At 43.4% G+C, this 20,706-nt stretch overlaps 1 protein-coding gene across 2 annotated transcripts in view; it reads left to right on the top strand.

Moving 5' to 3' along the window:
• The window catches only part of BORCS5 (BLOC-1 related complex subunit 5), a 98,658-nt gene that overhangs the window by 63,497 nt on the left and 14,455 nt on the right, over window positions 1-20,706 (top strand). For both annotated transcript variants that reach the window (XM_079938177.1, XM_079938176.1), the window contains exon 3: window positions 1,608-1,765. In XM_079938177.1, the coding sequence (XP_079794303.1) occupies window positions 1,608-1,765 (158 nt within the window). The remainder of the gene's footprint in view (window positions 1-1,607; window positions 1,766-20,706) is intronic.

Here is a 20,706-nt window from a genome sequence, read left to right as displayed (position 1 = left end):
AGTTGTGGTGCACGGGCTTAGTTGCTTCGCGGCATGTGGGATCTTCCTGGACCAGGGCTTGAACCCGTGTCCCCTGCACTGGCAGGCGGATTCTTAACCACTGTGCCACCAGGGAAGCCCCTGAAATGACAAAATTTTAGAAATGGTGAACAGATTAGTGGAGGATTGGGGAAGGCATCCCAAGACAGACTTTGATGTGGGCGAGTTCATCCCGATGGTGTGCAGCGCACGTGCTGTCTTGTTTATTTCAGAGGACCTGTGTTGTGCCACTGGCTCTGGTGTGAGGTTACTGCTCTCAGCGGGGTGGGGAGTGCCTGAGAGCCCCAGGGCCCTGCTAGGGATTCTCTGAAGTCAGAACTATTTTCACAGTAATACTTAGACATTTGCTAATTACTCTCACTCTCTTACAAGTGTAAAGTGGAGTTTTTCAGAGGCTCCATGATGTGAAATAGCAACAGATTAAATGCAGAAGCAAGTCTGAGAATCCAGCTGTTTTCTATGAAGCCAAGACATTTAAAAGACTTACAAAAATGTAAACGAGTGCCACTCTTCTCACTTTTTTGTTTTGGGGAGTAGAGTTATTTTCTTTAAAATATGTTATTTATGTTAACATGTAATGGGGTTATTAATTTTTAAAATGACTTAATAAATATTCAAGAATTTTCTGTTTTAATTTTTAACAGATGAATATTGATTTAAACTACATACACAAGTGCTCTTTGGGGGTCCTCAGTAATTTCTGAGAGGGTAAAGGGGTCCTGACACCAGAAAGTTTGTGAACCTTCAGGGTGACAGTAAGCACTTGACCAGAAGTCAGGAGGCTTGAGTTCTAGTCAGGACTTTGCTGTGTGACCCTGAGCACGTCATTTAGCCTCTTCCATTGGTATTTCATCTTTTGTAAATGCTAATAATTATCCGGTTCTACACACCTTAAAGAAAGGGAAGATAATTCTGTGTGAAAGGCTCTGAAAATATAACGTCCTGTTCAAATTTAAGGGAATTTAATAGTTACACAACTAAACTGATGTTGAAAGAAAATGTAAAGGTTGAGGCTTATGGTGTGTTAGTGGACATCCTGTTCACCTTTTAAATGTTTTCCTTTTTGCATCTCCTCCTAACAGTTTCCATATATATATATACACTCTTTCTGTTTCTCAGACAACCATTTTAATTAGTTAAAGGAATTAAGTAGGTGCATCTTCCAGATTTTTCAGTCAAGAGGGGGTTTATACTCCTGATGCTTTAAAGTAGTGCTGTAAGGTCAGGTGCTCTGTCTTGGAGAAATCACTTATTATGTGACTTTAGGAAAGTTACTTAACCTCGCGGCGTCTTGGGTTTCTCGCCTATAAAACGGGGCTAATAATAATTTACTTTCCTGAGCGATTATATGAAAAGTGATGCACAGGAGGCGCTGTGCCAAGTGCTTGGCACGTAAGATGCTCCATAAATGATAGTTGCTGTGATTGTCACAGGTATATTACAAAAGATGCAAGATTACATTTAAGCCTGTTACCCTGCCTTCAGTGAACTTGTTATTAAGCTACTTTATTCACAAGCTTATTAGTAATTTCCATCTCATTTGGTTTTATTCTTTTTTTGCTTCCAAGGGCTGTTGAGTGGCCAGACTTCTCCAACAAACACCAGACTGGAGAAGTTGGATTCTCAGCAGGTGCTGCAGCTCTGCCTCCGTTATCAGGATCACCTCCGTCAGTGTGCAGAGGCTGTTGCTTTTGATCAGAACGCTTTGGTCAAACGAATCAAAGAGGTAACTTATTGTGAGAAAATATCATGGCTGACTCAATCTTGTGCCTCCCTGTGACTCCTGAGTCCTTTTCTCCTGGGGTGTAGAGCCAATGATCCCAACTTTCTGGGAAACAGTCATTTTCTATCTAAGTGTCTTGACATCTGTCCCCATTGCTTTGAGAAGATTGTCTTTCCCAGCAGTGGAATGTGATGGTGGAAAAGAGTGGTCCACGGAGTAGACTAATCTGGAGTTTGAATCCTGGTTCACCACTTATTTGCTTGGGAAAGTTACTTCACTTCTCTTGGTCTCAGTTTTCCTCATCTGAAAAATGGGTCTAACCTTAGTAATCGACCCGCAGGGTTGAGTGAATATTAAATTGCTTAGTAAGTGTTAACTGTTATTAGTGTATGTGAAGTCCTGCCATACTGATTTGCTTTGGCTAACATTAATTGATTTCAACCCTTTCCTGCATGTAATTTATATTTTGTTTTCCAGTCGGGTATCAGTTCTTTGAGAGCAGGAGCCCTGACATCTCCCTCAATTATATTTTTCACTGTGTTAGCAGGAAAAGCTCGGTGATTCTTATTGGTTGGATAGAAACAATTATGCCTACTAAACCCACAGGGTTTTTGTGAGGAAAGACACAAGATAATTCATGTGAAAGTGCTTAGTAAGTGAAAGAGTGTGGTACACATGTTGAGTAATTATGAATAACAGAAAGTAGGTACTCTTTTAAGCATTTAAATATATCACTGATTGGGCCACTGCATGGCACAGCTCTGGGAGCACCAAGGTATAAGTAAATACGTTTTCCAAAGTTTTCAATCAAGAAGGGATTTCTGTGCTGTTACCTTAAAGTAATGTCATAAAAAGAAAAGGTCAGGAGCTGCATCGTGGAGAAACCACTTATGTGAATGGCACTGCCTGGAGTTTAACAAAATAGTCCTGATCATTGACTCTGGAAGAGAAGGTAGACATGAGGAAATACACAAGGAGAGGGTGGAGAATCACTGCAATTAATGATCAGTTTGTAATCTCAAGGATGTAGTATGTCTACAACTAAGTAGTCATTAGTTATACTGATAGATTTAAATTTGTCAACACCTCCAATATTTTACTGCTTACCTTTCATAAAATGTTGTATGCATGTATGCTTCTCTCATGGACTAAATACTTTTATATGGAAAACTATTAAATATGACCTTTTATTTTGGTTGGCATCTGTGTGGCCTTTCAGATACTATATTTATTTTACTACGTTATGATCTGAAGAGCTTAAGTCCCAAACATGACTATGCATTGGATTATATGAATTATTATTATTGGATTTTTTTCTTTGAATACTGAATTCTCCTCTCCCCCAGTAGGTCTAGGACATGGTCTGCGAATCATTATTTTAATAAACTTACCAAATGATGCTAACGCCATTCTCCGTTACCTGGGATTTGGGAACCACTGGTCTAGAGCATTGTTTTCCAAAATAAGTTCCATAAAACTAGTTCCATGTAAAGAAGGTCAGACTTTCTGCATATTTCATAACCACCCTTGGAAAGTCACAGTGCATGTTATCTTATTTAAAAGTTCTTAGGAATCTTACAGTAAAGAAAATCAACACTTTTCAAACTCATTTGGTTTCGGAACCCTTATCTTAGGTAACATCTATTAACATCTTATAGAAATAGTGCTTTTTAGAGCATCCTTTGGGAAAATGCTTTTGTGGATGTAAGACCTTATCATTTTTGACTGTGCTAGAAATTAATTATGGTATTAACTTTCATAAGATTTTAGAAAAAATCAGCTTTTTAATGCTTCCTGTCTTCTTTTTGAAAGGTCCTCTACTCCATTCCTGTCATTTCATAGTTAGGAAAGTGTGGTACAGAAAGATTAAGTGACTAATTCATTGCCAAGGAGCTGGGGAAAGTATTTCGTAGCTGATAGTACCAGACAGAGCTCATTATACCACATTTTCAGGACTCCAGAGCAGTGTTTTTTGGCCCTGAATGAGTGTTAGAATCACCTGGGAATTCTTTCCTCCAATATATATGACGGAAAATTTTACACACACACTGAAGTAGACAGATACCCTTCCTGTCCTCATTGCCCAGCTACTACAGATATCAGCTTGTGAAGACTCCTGTTTCATCCACACCCGACTCCCTCCCTGCCATCTTCCTAACTGGTCTGTGTTGCAGGAAATCTCAGGCGTATCATTTCATTCATGAGTATTTAAGTATGCATCTTTAAAAATAAAGGACTCCTTTAAAAACCTTTTTAATTTGAATTCCTTTTAGACTTAGAGAAAAGTCACAAACATAATTCAGAGAGTTCCTGTATGCTTCTCACACAGCTTCCTCTAAAGTGAGCATCTTACAAAACCTTAGCCCAAAGACAAAACCAGGAAATTAACATTGGTACAATACCATTAACTAAACAGAGACCTTATTTGAATTTCACCAGTTTTTCCACTAACGAAAGACTCCTTCTCAAAAACACAGCCAGAGTGCCCTTATCGTACCTAAAAGATTACCTGAATTCATTCGGTATAGCTGAGATGCTTTGAAGAAAATACTGATGTGTAGATCTCACTCCATAGCAATTAAATGGAAATCTTGGAAGGCTGGGTTGGTGGGAAGGAAGCTGGGCATTGATTGGTGTTCATGAACGTGCTCTAGATCAGGGGTCCCTGACCCCCGGGCCCCTGTTGGGAATGGGGCCTCACAGCAGGAGATGAGCGGCAGGAAAGCGAGCGAAGCTTCCTCTGCCAACTCCGCATCGCTCCCCATCGCTCGCATTACGGCCTGAAACATAACCACCTCACCACGGGTCCATGGAAAAATTGTCTTCCACGAAACCGGTCCCTGGTGCCAAAAAGGTTGGGGACCACTGCTCTCAAGGATTCTCACGTGTGACCAGGGTTGAGCACCAGTGCTGTGGAGCATTCACTGAAAACAAAATGGTTGTTTTTTTTTTTTTTTGCGGTACGCGGGCCTGTCACCGCTGTGGCCTCTCCCGCTGCGGAGCACAGGCTCCGGACGCGCAGGCTCAGCGGCCATGGCTCACGGGCCCAGCCACTCCGCGGCATGTGGGATCTTCCCGGACAGGGGCACGAACCTGTGTCCCCTGCATCGGAAGGCAGACTCACAACCACTGCGCCACCAGGGAAGCCCTGAAAACAAAATTTTAAACTGAGTTTAAAATTCTGCTTGAGGAAGCTTGGGATTCACTTTGAGCCATCAGTAGTGACCCAGGATTGTTACCAAACAGAGAACAGCACTCCCGGTATGAGCAGTACCTTGGTAGTTCTCTTAGGGCCGAGGAGGTGAACACTGCTTTAGATTCTTCACTGAAGACCTGTCTTCTCTGTTGGTGCAAACTCCTGAAACATACACAGCCATGTGCGCTCAACTTCAAACCTAAGGGTTGAAATTAGTCACTTCCAAGTGAATAAAGCAGAGGATGTAGTTTTGATCAAACACCAACTCTCTGATATTATTCCAGATGTTTCCTGGAAGTTGAGTTGCAAGTGTGCGGAAGTAACATAATGCTATATGTGTTGAAAAGTCAGGGAACTTAATAACCGTGGAGAATGTGTGTTAGTGGAAGTAGAACCCGGGTCAAACAGAGGCCCAGAAAGCTTCAGCACTTGCGATCACTTACATTTGGATCAAAGGGAAACGTGGCTGTTAACAGTTTCTGATTCGGAGAGAAGAAAATCAAGGAGTTAGCTGAGCTTTCCTATTGCTAAATTTGGATGATGCTTTTGAATAAAAAGTTGATGTTTTACAAATTTCTGTGTAAGAGAGGCGTGGAAGCTAGGGGTGGTCTTCCTTCACACCAGAGTCTTGTACACGGACCACTGGTTTCCTCAGTGGCTTCAGGGTGACCCTCAGCCAACCAGCCAGCATGGCTGAGCAGCTACTGCTGACCAACGTAGCGTGAGGTCCTCTAAGGGTTACAGAGAAACGTGACTGGTCCCTGCTCGCTGAGAGCTTAGTCTGGGCGAAGGCATGAAGGTCCACAGAACAGTAAGGTGAAGGATACAGTGCCGTCAGTGGAGAGTGCTCAGTTGTGGTTCGCAGCTGAAGTCCTAGGAGAGTTAAAGATTGGGACATCCTGGGATACAGCGGGTGAGGCTGAAGCCACGCCGTAAAGGACAACCGGGATTTGGAAAACAAATGGCGAGAAAGCGGAGAGCGCTGCTGGCTGCAGGAACAGCTGGGAGTCTCGGAAGAAAATTAAGTTCGGGGCTTCCGGGGACAGTGGAGAAGCTCAGTTTGTTCCAAGAAATTTCTCCATTAAGAGCCACAGATGTCGGAGCTGGAAGGACCTCAGAGACCTTCTGGTCCAGGACCCTCATGACACACAGATGCAGAAATCGAAGCCTGTTAGAGAAAGTAAGCAATTAATCCGTGGTCACAGAGGAAGATAGAGGCTGAAACTATAGAATTAAAAGTGGATGAAGGACTTCCCTGGTGGCGCAGTCTGCCTGCGGATGCGGGGACACGGGTTCGTGCCCCGGTCCGGGAAGATCCCACATGCCGCGGAGCGGCTGGGCCCGTGAGCCATGGCCGCTGAGCCTGCACGTGTGGAGCCTGTGCTCCACAACGGGAGAGGCCACAACAGTGAGAGGCCCGCGTACTGCAAAAAAAAAAAAAAAAAAAAAGTGGATGAAGATTGGGACTTCCCTGGTGGCATAGTGGTTAAGAATCCGCCTGCCAGTGCAGGGGACACGAGTTTGGGCCCTGGTCCGGGAAGATCCCACATGCCGTGGAGCAACTAAGCCTGTGTGCCACAACTACTGAGCCTGTGCTCTAGAGCCCATGAGCCACAACTACTGAGCCTGTGAGCCACAACTACTGAGCCTGCGAGCCACAACTACTGAAGTCCATGTGCCAAGAGCCTGTGCTCCACAACAGGAGAAGCCACCGCAATGAGAAGCCTGCTCAGTGCAACGAAGAGTAGCTCCCACTCTCTGCACCTAGAGAAAGCCTGCATACAGCAACAAAGACCCAAGGCAGCCAAAAATAAAAATTAATTAATTAATTAATTATTTTTTAAGTGAATGAAGATCAAAGGAGGTTTAGGGTGTTTTTTGCAGGTGGTATATTTGAATGTGCTTCCGGGTTGAGGGGAAGAGATGGAAGAGAAGAGATGGAGGGTGAAGGATAGAAAGGGGATTCTGAGAGTGAGGTCTCTGAGGCAGCAGGAGAGGGGGGACTTAGAGCCCTGAGGGCATTTGTTTTGAGAGAACAGGGGAGCCCTAGGCAGGTTTTTAAGAGGATGCCTGCCACAGACCAGTCACGGCTAGGAGCCTGTGTATTCTCTCTGAAGGAGAGGGGAGGTCGTTTGTTGAGAGTGACTGTTGGGTAGTAGTAAGTTGTGAGTACCAGAGCCATTGAAGGCTCAGCTGAGGTGGGAGAACTTGGACCTTGATTTTGTGGGCAGTTCTGCATAGTGGTTCTGAGTATGAACGCCAGAGCCTCACTGCCTGAGTTCAAACCCTGGCACTGCCTCTAGCTGTGTGACCTTGAGCAAGTTACTTGATTCTTCTAAGCTTCAGTTTCCTCTTCTGTTACATGGGGATAAGAATACTAGTCTACTGCAGAAAGGTTCTCGTGAAGGTTAAGTGAGTTACTCTATGTAAAGTATGGGACCATGTCTGCCGTGTAGTAAAGACTATGGTGTTAGCGCTCGTTATTGTTTTAAATAAAAATGATGACTAATAGAAAAAAATAACAACAACAAAAAATAATGACTGATAGGGAAAAGCCTAACCTTATTGCTGTGAACTGGCCTGTGTGAAGTTTCTTGATACCAGTAGCAGCCTAAATATTGGCTCCTTTTAAGCTCTACTCTCAACAGCCTGAGTGTCACGAAGGACTAACTGGAGGCAAGACCCATCGTTTACAGCCCAGGTTGCAAGCCCTGCGTGATTTCTTTCATGCCACAGATGTGTGCTTTCTGGCATTTCTGTAGTTAATTTAACTGTGTATTCTGCTATGTGAAGAGCAAAGTGGTGGCTGGGGACCGTGGATGGTGAGAAACGGGAAACTGGACGGCAGCACGTGGTGAGTCCTCGGCTTCTGGGCTGTGGATGCCTTGCCTCTTATCGTTCCTGTGATTTCTGTGATGTCGCATCATTTCTAGTTAAGGGTTCAAGTTGGCAGGCAGACACTTTCAGTTTTAGGTCACATCTGCCATTGAAATCCGGGTTACTGAAAGGTAAAGGAGAAAAGAACGTGCGTCTTTCAATTGTGCGGGCTTTTCACCAGCGCGGGGGCAGGAGGCAGGTGGCAAACGCACAGCCCGAGGAAGACATCGTTGATACGTCTGGACTGGCTCTGGTGGCTGACCTGGGTCTTGTTTCATCCTTACTCTGGTTGCTATCAATGGGTAAATATAGTCATGGTTTAGAATACCTTCCTAACTAAGATGAAGCCGTGAGGTTAATTTTATTACAGTTGCTATGTGCTTGCTTAAAGGCCTTGAGACTAAACTCGTGAGTGATTCTGGTAGCCTCTGTGTGTTTCATTGTTAGGTGTGCGGATAGCATGCTGTCGTAGCATTAACCAATGTGAAACCTTGAATTGGAGGTTCAGATGGACACATAAGAGTTGCAGTCCTTAGCAAGCCACGTGATTTCCTGGGATTATAAAGACACCCTCAAGTTTCTCTAATTCAGCCCTTTCACGGCACAAATGAAGAAAACAAGGGTTCCTGAGTTTATTTGGAATTTGTCCTAGGTTTTTCTCCTAGTTAATGACTAAGATGATAGAAGACGAATCTTCCTGATTGCTGTCCTGTTATCTTCTCTACCATACTACTTATGTTCTACTTTTGTGGAATCTTAGCATTGCGTTTTTCTTCCTTTTTCATGCGTTAGGCTCTCAACTAGTGTTGGAAGGAGTGAGCTACCGTTCGTGGGCCTGCACACAGAGCTGGGCAGGGATTTCTTTCAGTGGACAAAACTGTAATGTTTAAGACCCAGCTGGAGCCATTTTCCAAGTATTTGACCTGACTTCCTGTACCGTGTTTCCTCCCATGGGGCTGGGGGAGAGGCTGACCAAGGTTAAATGAGTTTCTCACAGTTTGCACAGAGAGTCAGTGTTTGAACTGACGTTAGCATTCACTCTGAGCCCCTTCAGTGAAAAGCCAGGTTCGTGAGCCGTTGGCCAGGTGAGGCTGTTACCCCGCCTGCCACCTTGAACCGAATCTCCTTTAAATGACAATGTTGTTAGACTCCTGTTGCTGCTTTTAAACATACCCTGGCATTGGTCACTGCTTGCTTGACTTCACATTGTAAAATGGGTTGGGAGTGTTTAGAACTACAAAGTTTGAACAAGAACACTGAGCTGTTGGGCTTTTTTTTGCCGAGATACTGAGGGCAAGGCATTTCAGGAACATTCGGGGTTTCCTTTCTATCTTACAAATTACTCTGGTGTGAATTTCAAGTTGAGTCCTTAGAACACAGAGTTGTCCCCCCTTCTTGTCCTTTGGGCAGCCTTTCTTTTTGGTAAGAAGTACAGCTGGTCCCTTGAGTGGCAGGAACTCCAGATGGGGGATTGGACTCAATTCTAGTTCGTCTGGCTGTAAGGTATGCTATGCTGTACAGCGCTTCCTCGGGCCTGGGCCCACACTTGCACCAGCGCTGTCCTGCCACAAGGCAGAAATCCTGGAGGAGGGCCCAGTCGAGTTTATTACTTGCCTGTTGGAAATGTAGGCTTGTATTTTTTGGCGAGGCATAAGCAAAACCCAATTATTCGACTGCCCTGAGATTTACCTCCATTCACGTTCTGGATACGGACATGAAACGTGTGAACAGCAGCCCCATTTCCCACCTGCCCTAGACATGCCCCTGGACAGCTGGCTCTGCCAGCTTTCCCAGTACTGGCTGCGTGTGCCAGGTACTTGAGCCCCTGTCCCACTCCCTCCCCCGGCTCCTTTCCAGCCTGCGAGGGTAGCCCATGTTAGAGGCCCCTTCAGCTGAACTGCAATCTGTAAGCCAGCAGGTGAGCAGTATTAAGGGCACGTGGTTATAGAACTGGAAGTAGGGCCGGGAAAAGAGATTCCCTATCCTGTGTCTCTTTCAGTGAAGAAAAACAAGGAATTTTAGCACATTTGAGTGTTGCTGTAATGCTTAGAACAATGCCTGGCACATAGTAGACGTGTAATAAATGCTTGTTAAATGAACAACTTAATATATTCTTCAGTTCTGTCAATATCTTTGTCATAGTGACTGATAAGCTTTCTCATTCTATTAGAGAAAGTATAGGTTATGAGAGTTTTATTAGGTACGAGTAGGCTAGACTGCAGCTATAGATAGACTCAAAAATGTGTAATAGCTCAAATGCAGCAAAGTTCATTTCTTGCTCATGTTCAGGGTGGATGTTTCTGGTTAGCGGGTGATTCCTCCATTGAGTTCAGGGATTCAAGGCTTCTCCCATTTTGTAGCTCTGTCATATCCAGAGACCACATTGCTGATAGCATCCAGTTGGCAGAAGGGGAAAGAGAATGGAGTAGCATAGATGGGAGCTTCTCCGGGACCAAACCTATAAATGTCACACATCACTTAGGCTAGAACTCACATGGCCACAGCTAACTCCAGAGGAGGCTGGGAAATGTAGTCTATATGTGTGCCCAGGGTTGTACTAAATTTTGAGCTACATTTTGAACATCTGTGTCATCTGTGAACTTATGTTCCTAAAATGCATCTTTAGGTCAACTTTGAGATTCACAAGGGTTGGTGCAAGGTCCCAAGGTCCCATGGTAGATTTCACTTGATTTAGGTCCTGCTGTCAGTAAAAACCAAGTGATATTAAGCAAACACTTAAGCCATTAACACTAAGTGAAAAAGCTAGTACACAACATTATATAGTTAACATGATTTCAAATATGTTAAATATCTTCTTAAAAAGATTAGAAGGAAATATGACAATTAGCTGTGGTTGCCCTTGAGTGATGCGATGACCAGTGGTATTTGTTTTTAGACTAGTTCGTTCTGTTTTCCTGTATTTTACAAACCTCTGTCTTGGACATGCATTTTTTTCCAACTTGGAATAATTCTGTTCTCTTTTCCTCACAATATATGAGCCTTATTAGGGTTCTGTCTCCTTGGCTGCAGCTTTTTGACTCACTGAGATAAGAATATGCCTTTCAGAACATGTGCCTCTACAGGTCCACTTCATTTATGAATTCATTCAGCTCTGGGCCAGGCTCTGCTCTAGGTGCTAAGGATATATCACTGAGCAAAACAGACAGAATCCCTTCCTCATAGGCCTTACATTCCACTGGGGAAATAGACAGATAATAAACAAGTACAGAGCAAGCCAGGAGACTCTTCCTCAAAACTCTGTCTATACCTAAAATTTATCAAAAATCTTTTGACGAATGACAATCATAGCACCCGAGATTCTATCCATTATTAACAGTCTGTTCCTTGTCACACTTATCTGGATGTTCTGAACTAGAGGCTCATTTGCTCTCTCTGTTGTTACTTGGGAGGACACTTACAGAGCCACCATACTCCTTTTAAAAACATCTCTCATTCTTTCAGGTCTCAAGGATTCCCACAGAATTTCTCTAGGAAGTGTCCTTAGAGCTTGAGGCAACAGTTAACTTTTTTCCACCCATGTTGACAGACCGTACTTTGGTATCGTGAGATTTTATTTTATTTATTTATTTTTAAAAATATTTATTTATTTAGGCTGCACTGGGTCTTAGTTGTGGCATGCGGGATCTTCGTTGAGGCATGAGGGATCTTTAGTTGTGGCATGCGGACCTCTTAGTTGCAGCATGCAGACTTCTTAGTTGTGGCATGCAGACTCTTAGTTGCAGCATGCATGTAGGATCTAGTTCCCCGACCAGCTATCAAACCCGGGCCCTCTGCACTGGGAGCACGGAGTCTTACCCACTGGACCACCAGGGAAGTCCTGGTATCGTGAGATTTTAGATGCCGTCCTGGCCTCACTCCCCAGGGCTCGTTCTGCACATGAGTAGAGAGCATGTCGTTTGTCTAAGGTCATGTGAAACAATTACTAGAGCTGCTCTTGCAGAAAGTCAAGGCAGTAGCCAACCTGCAGCCCAGAGCAAATGGGACAGTGAAGGTGTGAGTCCTCTGCAGGACTCTGAGTGGCTGTGTAATAAAGGGTTCTTTTAGGGGGTAGAAGTCCTTTCTTTCAAATGCAGCAAGACCAACAATGGAGTGATTGCAAGATGTTATTGTAGAAGCATGAGCATTCGTGGCACAGTGACAATATAGTTTAGAAGTGATTTCTTCCTGCATTCTAGCGCACCTCAGCCATTTTCTTTTTATTAAAGTATAGTTGATTTACAATGTTTTGTTAGTTTTAGGAGTACAGCAGAGTGATTCAGGTATACACACACACACACACACTTTTCCAGATTCTTTTCCCTTATAGGTTATTGCAAAATATTCAGTGTAGTTCCCTGTGCTATACAGTAGGTCCTTGTTGGTTATCTATTTTATATGTAGTAGTGTGTGTATGTTAATTGCAAACTCCTAATTTATCCCTCCCCCCTTTCCCGTTTGGTAACCATAAGTTTGTTTTCTGTGTCTGTGAGTCTGTTTCTGATTTGTAAGTCAGTTCATCTGTATCATTTTTTTAGATTCCACATATAAGTGATAGCACATGATATTTGTCTTTCTCTGTCTGACTTACTTCACTTAGTATGATAATCTCCAGGTCCATTCATGTTGCTGCAGACGGCTTTATTTCACTCTCTTTTATCAGCCATTTTCTCTTTCACCCTTGCTGATACCAAGACTCTCTGTCAGCACGTACCTGCCTTGTCATCTTGTAATCGTCATAGTTGTGTTCCGCAGAATCCACCCACTTTAGGTGTCTCTCGGGTCCCCACTCCCGCCCCACGCGCCCCGTGTGCTCCCTCCTGCTGGACTCTGCCCACCCTCCATCTCCGCCTGGTGCATCTCTATTCCCATCTGGGTATGCCAACAGCCTGTCCAAATGCACTCCTGCTCTCACCTGGTCAGAGGGGTCTCCTGCCTCATTCCTCTCCTCGTGCCCAGGACGTGTTCGCCGGGTAAATCTGGGTGGGGAAGTGGAGTTGTCACTTCAGCTGTCTGCACGGGTTAGTGACACAGGCCTCAGGACTCTAGGCCAGGTGCACACATGTCAGGAGAGGCCACCCGGCACAGTGTTGAAGAGCATGGCCTCTGGCGTACCCTGAGGTCTACCAGATGATTATGTTAGTCTTATCTCCGTCATCAGCGTCATTGTCGTCTCTTCCTGGGTATCTCTGGTTCTTTCCTCAGGCATAGGGTACAGGATTCTAGCTGTAAAATACCTACCTCCACACCACCTCTGAAGTCTGTTCTCTACTCTGAGTCAAAAAAGGGGTTATATTCATGGATAGTTTGGGTGCGTAAAGGAGGGAATTACAGGACGCCTCATTGACCCAGTTTTACATGGTTTAGTAGTCACTTCAGCTCAGGTTTTAAAATCTTGAATGTGTGGCTTAGGTCATACAAACTTACATTTATTTCCCTTTAATCCTGGACATTGGGAAGGGGAATCCAGGTTACTGATGGGGCTCCCAGATTTTATTCACATCCACCCACTCCATCTGTTACCATGGTTCCTGCCGCTTCTCTCCTAATGTAGAAGTAAGAGTGGTAACAGTGAGACTGCTGTTGTTTTTCTACATGTTTGCTATGTGCCAGGTCTAGAATAGGCATTTCATATACATTATCATCTACTTCTGACAGTTACAGAAACCAAGGTTCAGAGACCTGAAAGGAAAACCATTTAAGGTCACATGGTTATTAAATGGTAGAGCCTGAGACTCAAATCCAGATCTGAAACCCACATGTAAGACTCCAGAGCCCATGCTTTTTCTACTGTTCTTTTTCCTTTACTTCTTTATCCAAAGGCTTTTTACTTCCCAGCTCCTCTCCTTGTTTGTACCTAATGTCCTCTTTCCCTACCACCATATTCCTTTACAGTATTCCCTCCGTGGTTTCACAGCATACTTTTATATTTCAAATGCAGTCGTTAATGGGAAGCAGCCACACTTAAGGAAATAACCCTGATCACCCCACGTTTACATCTTGAAGATGCCAACTCTGCCTATTTGAGGCTAACTTTCCCACACTCCCAATCGGTCACTTTTTCGAGAAAGGGATTTTTACCAATATCTCGGAGGACCATGGTAGCAGTGAAGGTGGACAGAGGGACACCATCAGGGAAGCCAGACAGTGGTCTGGTGCTGCCCCCTCCCACTCAGGAGGGCTGCAGAGAGGAGGCTTTGAGAGAGAAAGCAGAACAGGGACTTCTCAGGGAAGCAGATCTTTTAGGGTGTCCGTGGCCCCTGAACTAGTATCAATATCTTTCGTAGAGTGCAGTGAAAGTCTCCCAGGGGAGGGAGGAGTGGAATTTCTGCCCTTGAGTTTTGATTTTTACCCTGATCTTTTTCTCCTCTTGTTTTACTGCCTCTCAGTGTCACTCTAGCCCTTTTCCAGGGGGAGGGGGGATGGGCGGGGTGTGTGTGTGATCTGCCTGACTTTTATGTTTTGAGCTTTGGGACCCACTTAAAGGGTTTGAGATTTCTTTCCTCCCTTCCTGCCTGGACATAATGCCTCCGAGGGTAAGAAGGCACATGGGGAAGTTGGACAAGTCATAAAATAATTATTGGGGCACAGTGATGCAATTCAAACTCCTGAGATCCCAGTACCTCTTCATTCTCTTGAAGGCCCAAATAGAAGGTGTTCCTTTACTGAGACATTTAGATACATTGTTTGAACAAAGGAAACAGGGTCACTGCAAAATGTCCATTATGTGGTAATCAATGCCATTCAGTCTGTGGTGTAATTAATGAAAACACTGGCGACAGTCTGCCCATTGTTTGTCCCTTGCGCAACAGGAAATGGCAGACTAATAAGGAGCTGGAGAAGGCTTACGTAATTCCAGAAGGACACAGAAACTGTGCACAATTGTGACTGACATCCTTCTAACTGCAGGTCTAGGCCCACCTGAGAGGTTCCTATTCCCGATGGACATGGGGACATTTGATTTGACCCTGTCATTTGATTTCTTTTAAATTTTTATTATTTTTTTTAAAATTTATTTTTAATTTTATGTATGTTTTGGCTTCATTGGGTCTTTGTTGCTGCGCATGGGCTTTCTCTAGTTGCAGCAAACTGGGGCTGCTCTTCATTGCAGCGCGCAGGCTTCTCTTGTTGCGGAGCACAGGCTCTAGGCACGTGGGCTTCAGTAGATCTGGCTCACGGGCTCTAGAGCACGGGCTCTAGAGCACAGGCTCAGTAGTTGTGGTGCACAGGCTTAGTTGCCCCGTGGCATGTGGGATCTTCCTGGACCAGGGATAGAACCCATGTCCCCTGCATTGGCAGGCAGATTCTTAACCACTGTGCCACCAGGGAAATCCCTGTCATTTGATTTTGACATCAGTTCACAATAGATTTTTGTGTTCCTTATGGCCAGAAATGGTGTCTTGAGAAACTTTGTTTTATTCATTTATTTCTTTTTTTATTGAAGTTTAGTTGGTTTACAGTGTTGTGTTAATTTCTGCTGTACAACAAAGTGATTCATATATATACATTTATATATATATATATTTTTTGGCTGCATTGGGTCTTCATTGCTGTGCGTGGGCTTTCTCTAGTGTGGCGAGCAGGGGCTCCTCTTCGTTGCGGTGCGTGGGCTTCTCTTTGTTGTGGAGCACGGACTCTAGGTGCACAGGCTTCAGTAGTTGTGGCACGTGGGCTCAGTAGTTGTGGCTCATGGCTGTAGAGCGCAGGCTCAGTAGTTGTGGCACACAGGCTTAGTTGCTCTGCGGCATGTGGGATCTTCCCCAACCAGGACTTGAACCCGTGTCCCTGCCTTGGCAGGTGGATTCTTAACCACTGCACCACCAGGGAAGTCCCTACATTCTTTTTCACATTCTTTTCCATTATGGTTTATCACAGGATATTGAATATAGTTCCCTGTGCTGTACAGTAGGACCTTGTTGTTTATCCATTCTCTGTATACTAGTCCGCATCTGCTAACCCCGGACTCCCAATCCATCCCTCCCCCGCCCCTTTGGCAGCGGAAGTCTGTTCTCTAGGTCTGCAAGTCTGGGGAAATTTTGTTTTAGATCACAGTTGTGACACACAGTTAGAACTCATTTGACGAGGTAGAGCTAGCTATGGAAAAGCTGGCAGTCGTGTTGTGTGGTGGCCCTTCAATCTGCAGATCTGGAGTCCAGCTCTGGCTCTGGCAGTACCTGCTGTGTGGACTGACCCACTCTGGGGTGGCCTCCCTCTGTAAAGTGAGGGGGGTGGGATTGAATGATCTCTAAGGACCCCTGCAGCGCTAAAATTCCATGTTCTGAGCCCCCTCTGTGAAGTCAAGGATTGTGAAATGCTTATACAAGTGAAAAATCAGAGTACAAAGTGTACAAACAGACTTTGCCAGTGAAAATGTCATTCAAGTTTATCTGCTAACAAGTAGTTTATTCCCTTTGGTTTCCTCTTAGTTTTTGTTTTGTGAATGTTCATATTATGTCTGGAAACTTGTTCTTTTTGTTATTAAGAAAAGAAATGGTGGTTAAATTAGAAACAAAAGTGTTCTTTCATTCTACTGGAAAACTGTAAAACTTGCCATTTACATTCATCTGTCAAGAATTTCAAAAAGGTCCTGAACACATTGCCCAACATGGTGTATATTTAATTGAAATGAATTGATATTTGAGTTAATGACCTCTGTAGAAAAGATAGGCGAAGATTAGGCTAAAAAGCATGGGTTTGAATTCTGGCTTCACTGCTAGTACAAGCTGTGTTACCCTGGACACATTTTTATGATCTCTGACTCCCTGATTCTGCAGCTCTAGTAGGAGAAGGGAATTTTCCCTGTAGGCCTATTGCGAGGAATAAAGATAATGTATGTGTAGTACCTAGTACAATGCCTGACATTTAATTGATACTCAGTGAATAGTAGTTGGAACTGTTATACATTATTTTATTACATTAATTAAAATATCTAGGGAATTACTAAGTATTATATACTGTGTTCCACCTTCCTGGTCATCCTAGTATGATATACATAGATTGATAAAAGAAACAGTCCCACTAGTATGGATTTCAGTTTTTGTTTTTGGTAGACCGTGTAGACTGAGGTTTGCCAGAGAGGGATTTCTCTTCTTGTCTGACTTACAGATCAAGGGTGTGGTATGAGAATAAATGGCAAGCGTTTACTCTTATAAGCTGTCATTGTAAACTGTTGCCTTCAGAAACACAGTCACTTCAAAATGTCCAGTATGTGGCAATTGGTGTCATTTAGCCTATGGCATAATTTTTGAAAACGTCTGCCCATTGTTTGTCCATTGTGCAAGAGAGAGGCACCCGGGAGAAGGTTCCCACAGAGAGCTCCTAATCCTCTGCGGGGATGGTCATCTGGAGAAAGGTCAGAAAGCCAGAAAACACAGATTTTCCTTGGGGCATGCGGGCTCTAGTTCCCTGACCAGGGATCGAACCCGGGCCGCCTGCATTGGGAGCGTGGAGTCCCACCCACTGGACCACCAGGGAAGTCTCTGCTTACAAGTTTTTGTGTGAACATATGTTTCAGTTCTCTTGAGTATATATCTAAGAGTGAGATTGCTGGGTCATATGGTAACTCTGTGTTTAATTTTTGGCAAAACTAAACTGTTTTCCCAAGTGCTGCACCATTTATGTTCCCAGTAGCAGTGCACGAGGCTTCCATTTTCTCCACATCTTCAGCAACACTTGTTATTGCCTGCCTTTTTATTTCAGCCATGCTAGTGAGCGTGAAGTAGTAGCTCTTTGTGGTTTAGGTTTTCATTTTCCTAATGCCTAAAGATGTTGAATCCCTTTTCATGTGTCCAGTGGCCATTTTTACATCTTCTTTGGAGAATTTCAAGCTCTATTTGCAGCACCAGATTTTGCCCTTGGGACAGTACTAATTTATAGAGTACTAACTGCTAACTGCTCTCTAATCAGGAGTAGTTCTGAGATTCAAAAGACATGAAAGAGTGAAGCTCTTTATAAAACATTGAAGCAGTTTCTTTTGAATGTGATCATGTAATTGGAGAATTTCTTAGCTTTATTTCAGTTCTATGAAAAACAAATCTCCAAACGTATTTGGCCATTCAGTGGGATTTTTTATAATCACATAACGTTACATTTTTATACCTCTGATCTGTTTTTAGATCACTCTTATATATATCATCTCATTTGTAATCTTTATAACATTACTGTAAAATTGGATGGATGGACAGATGGACAGGTATTATTATTCCCATTTTTAAAAAGTAGAAGCTCAGACTCAGCTTGTGATGTGTCCAAGGTCACATAACTAGTAGGATTTAAATTCAAGCCTTCTGACTTCTATCTTTTTATGTTAGTGAATTATTAGCCATGTCAAGGATGAGGGGGGTGAGCCTACATTGCTAAAAATCAGTGATATACCCATCTCCAAAAAGACATTAGAGGCATGGCCACGTCCCCATAGATTGTTATTGACCTGAAAATTCATTCTTTGGATAGCTGTAAAACAGAATGAATTTTCAATTTTCCATTTAGCCCCTCTAGCTAGAAAAAAATTACAGTAAAAGCAGAATTGTGCCTCACTGTCTATTCATTACATGTGGGGGCACAGAAGGATATCCATCGAAAGTACAAAGCTGGGGCTGGGTTTGGAGGGTTTTTTTTTTTATTTTTGTGTTTTTTTGGCTGCCTTGGGTCTTCGTTGCTGCGTTCGATCTTTCTCTAGTTGTGGCGAGCGGGGGCTACTCTTTGTTGCGACGCGCGGGCTTCTTATTTTGGTGGCTTCTCTTGTTGCGGAGCATGGGCTCTAGACACACAGGCTTCAGTACTAGTGGCTCACGGGCTCTAGAGCGCAGGCTCAGTAGTTGTGGCGCGTGGGCTTAGTTGCTCCTCGGCATGTGGGATCTTCCCAAACCAGGGCTCGAACCCGTGTCCCCCGCATTGGCAGGCAGATTCTTAACCACTGCACCACCAGGGAAGCCCTGCGTTTGGAGTTTGAGAAGATAGCAGCCCTTGGTTGGCTGGCCTCAGCCCATCGTGGCCTCCACCTCCCAACCCCCATGTTCCTAAATTGACCTCCTTGGGAAACTGTAATTTAAATGTAGAATGAGTGCAGAGAAAGTGAACTGTTTGAGACCAAATAAAAATTGACCTTGAGGCTTAAGTTAACATTAAGAGCTGAACATTTAAAGGGTGGGAAAGATGAGTAACTTTTTAAAATGTAGTCTCAATTAAGTCCTTAAGCAGTGTTTTTTGTTTTTAACATTTTTAAAAACCTTAAGTTACTGAGGGAGAGGAAAAGCAACAGTCTGTTGATCGTATAGACTTGAATTTTGTTAACTGTGAAACACAATTTACCTATTCATTTTCTTTTGATCTATGAAAAAGTTAAATTTGCTTTTGACCACCTTGAACCTATCTACAACTTAAGGTTTTAGAATTTAGAAGATGTACAGTCTTCTTTCTGAAGCTCTTACTGTTGTTCACGCATCTTTTTTCTAACTTAGAACTATAAGCCCTTGTAGTATGTATCCCTACTTTGACAAGGTTACCTTTACTTTGAAAAAGAAGTTACATCAAGCATTTAGACATCTTTCATAGGACAACCCACCTGTCCCAAACCAGCATCAAAGCTTATTCTATCAGGAATTTTGTATTTTTAATATTTATTTATTTATTTGGTTGCACTGGGTCTTAGTTGCGGCAGGCGGGCTCCTTAGTTGTGGCATGCGAACCCTTAGTTGCAGCATGCATGTGGGATCTAGTTCCCTACCGATGGATCGAACCCGGGCCCCCTGCATTGGGAGCATGGAGTCTTATCCACTGCGCCACCAGGAACGTCCCCAGGAAATTTTTAAAAATAATTTTTGAAGCAGTGTACTCTTGTTGGAGAAGATATCATTTATTAAAGCTCTTCTGCTTGTTTTCAAAGTATTTTTGAAAAATATATATATATCTGCAAGTACATGGGTATTTTTAAATTTTACTATGTTGGGTAGCAGCAAACAGTGGTAATAGTAACTCATTCTCATGGCTGAACATATAAATCAAAAACACATGGAAGGACTTGTAGGTGAATAATGATTTCAGTTATTAAGTAGTGTGAAATGTTTCTGTAAGGGAACTTTGGGGTGAGTAATGTGACTCTTTTGTAAGATTTTCAGTAGCAGAAGTTCAGAACAAAAATAAAACATGTCAGCAAAAAACACAATGGTAGATTGTCCTCTGAGTGATTGCATAAGCCTTGAAGATAGTGTAACAGGGATGAGGCATAACAATAGCTCCCTGCCTTTACAACAGAGATACATGTGCCCGTTTGGATATCTTCAAATGTCATTTTTTCTGCCCTCATTTACTTAATCTTGCTTTCCATTTTTCATGTAAAAGAGGTTTCTAGACATAGTTTCTCTTTCAGTTCACATATATTTTATAATTTATCGAGCTCTGGGGGTTTATTTGGTTTTGTTTTTTGGTGGTTTTTTTTTTTTGGCCATGCTGTGCGGCTTGTAGGATCTTAGTTCCTCAACCAGGGATGGAACGTGTGTCTCCTGCAATGGAAGGGCCGAGTCCTAACCACTTGACTTCCCTGGAGCTCTGATCTGGGGCTGTTCTTTATCTCATTTATTCCTCACACTTAATCCCGTGAGATAAGACCAATCATTATCCCCAGTTTAAGGGTGAAGAAACTGAAGCTCAATGAGGTTCAGTAATTGGTTCAAGGTTACAAAGATAATCATATGCACAACCAAGACTTTGACCCAGTTCTGTCTGACACTGCTGTCTTCACCTGCCAGCTACATATAGTTGTCCGTAAAGCTTGGTGACTCGAGCCTCACAATAATTCTTTGTTTATTTCGTTGTTTCTGTCGAAGCCCCCTCCCCTTCTGAGAGAAGCCCTCCCCTCTCAGAGGGATTCTGAGTC

This window comes from Stenella coeruleoalba (assembly GCF_951394435.1).
Source record: "Stenella coeruleoalba genome assembly, chromosome: 11".
Taxonomy (NCBI): Eukaryota; Metazoa; Chordata; class Mammalia; order Artiodactyla; family Delphinidae; genus Stenella; species Stenella coeruleoalba.
The sequence above is the reverse complement of the archived record's forward strand: the minus strand, read 5'-3'. Positions and strand labels throughout refer to the sequence as shown.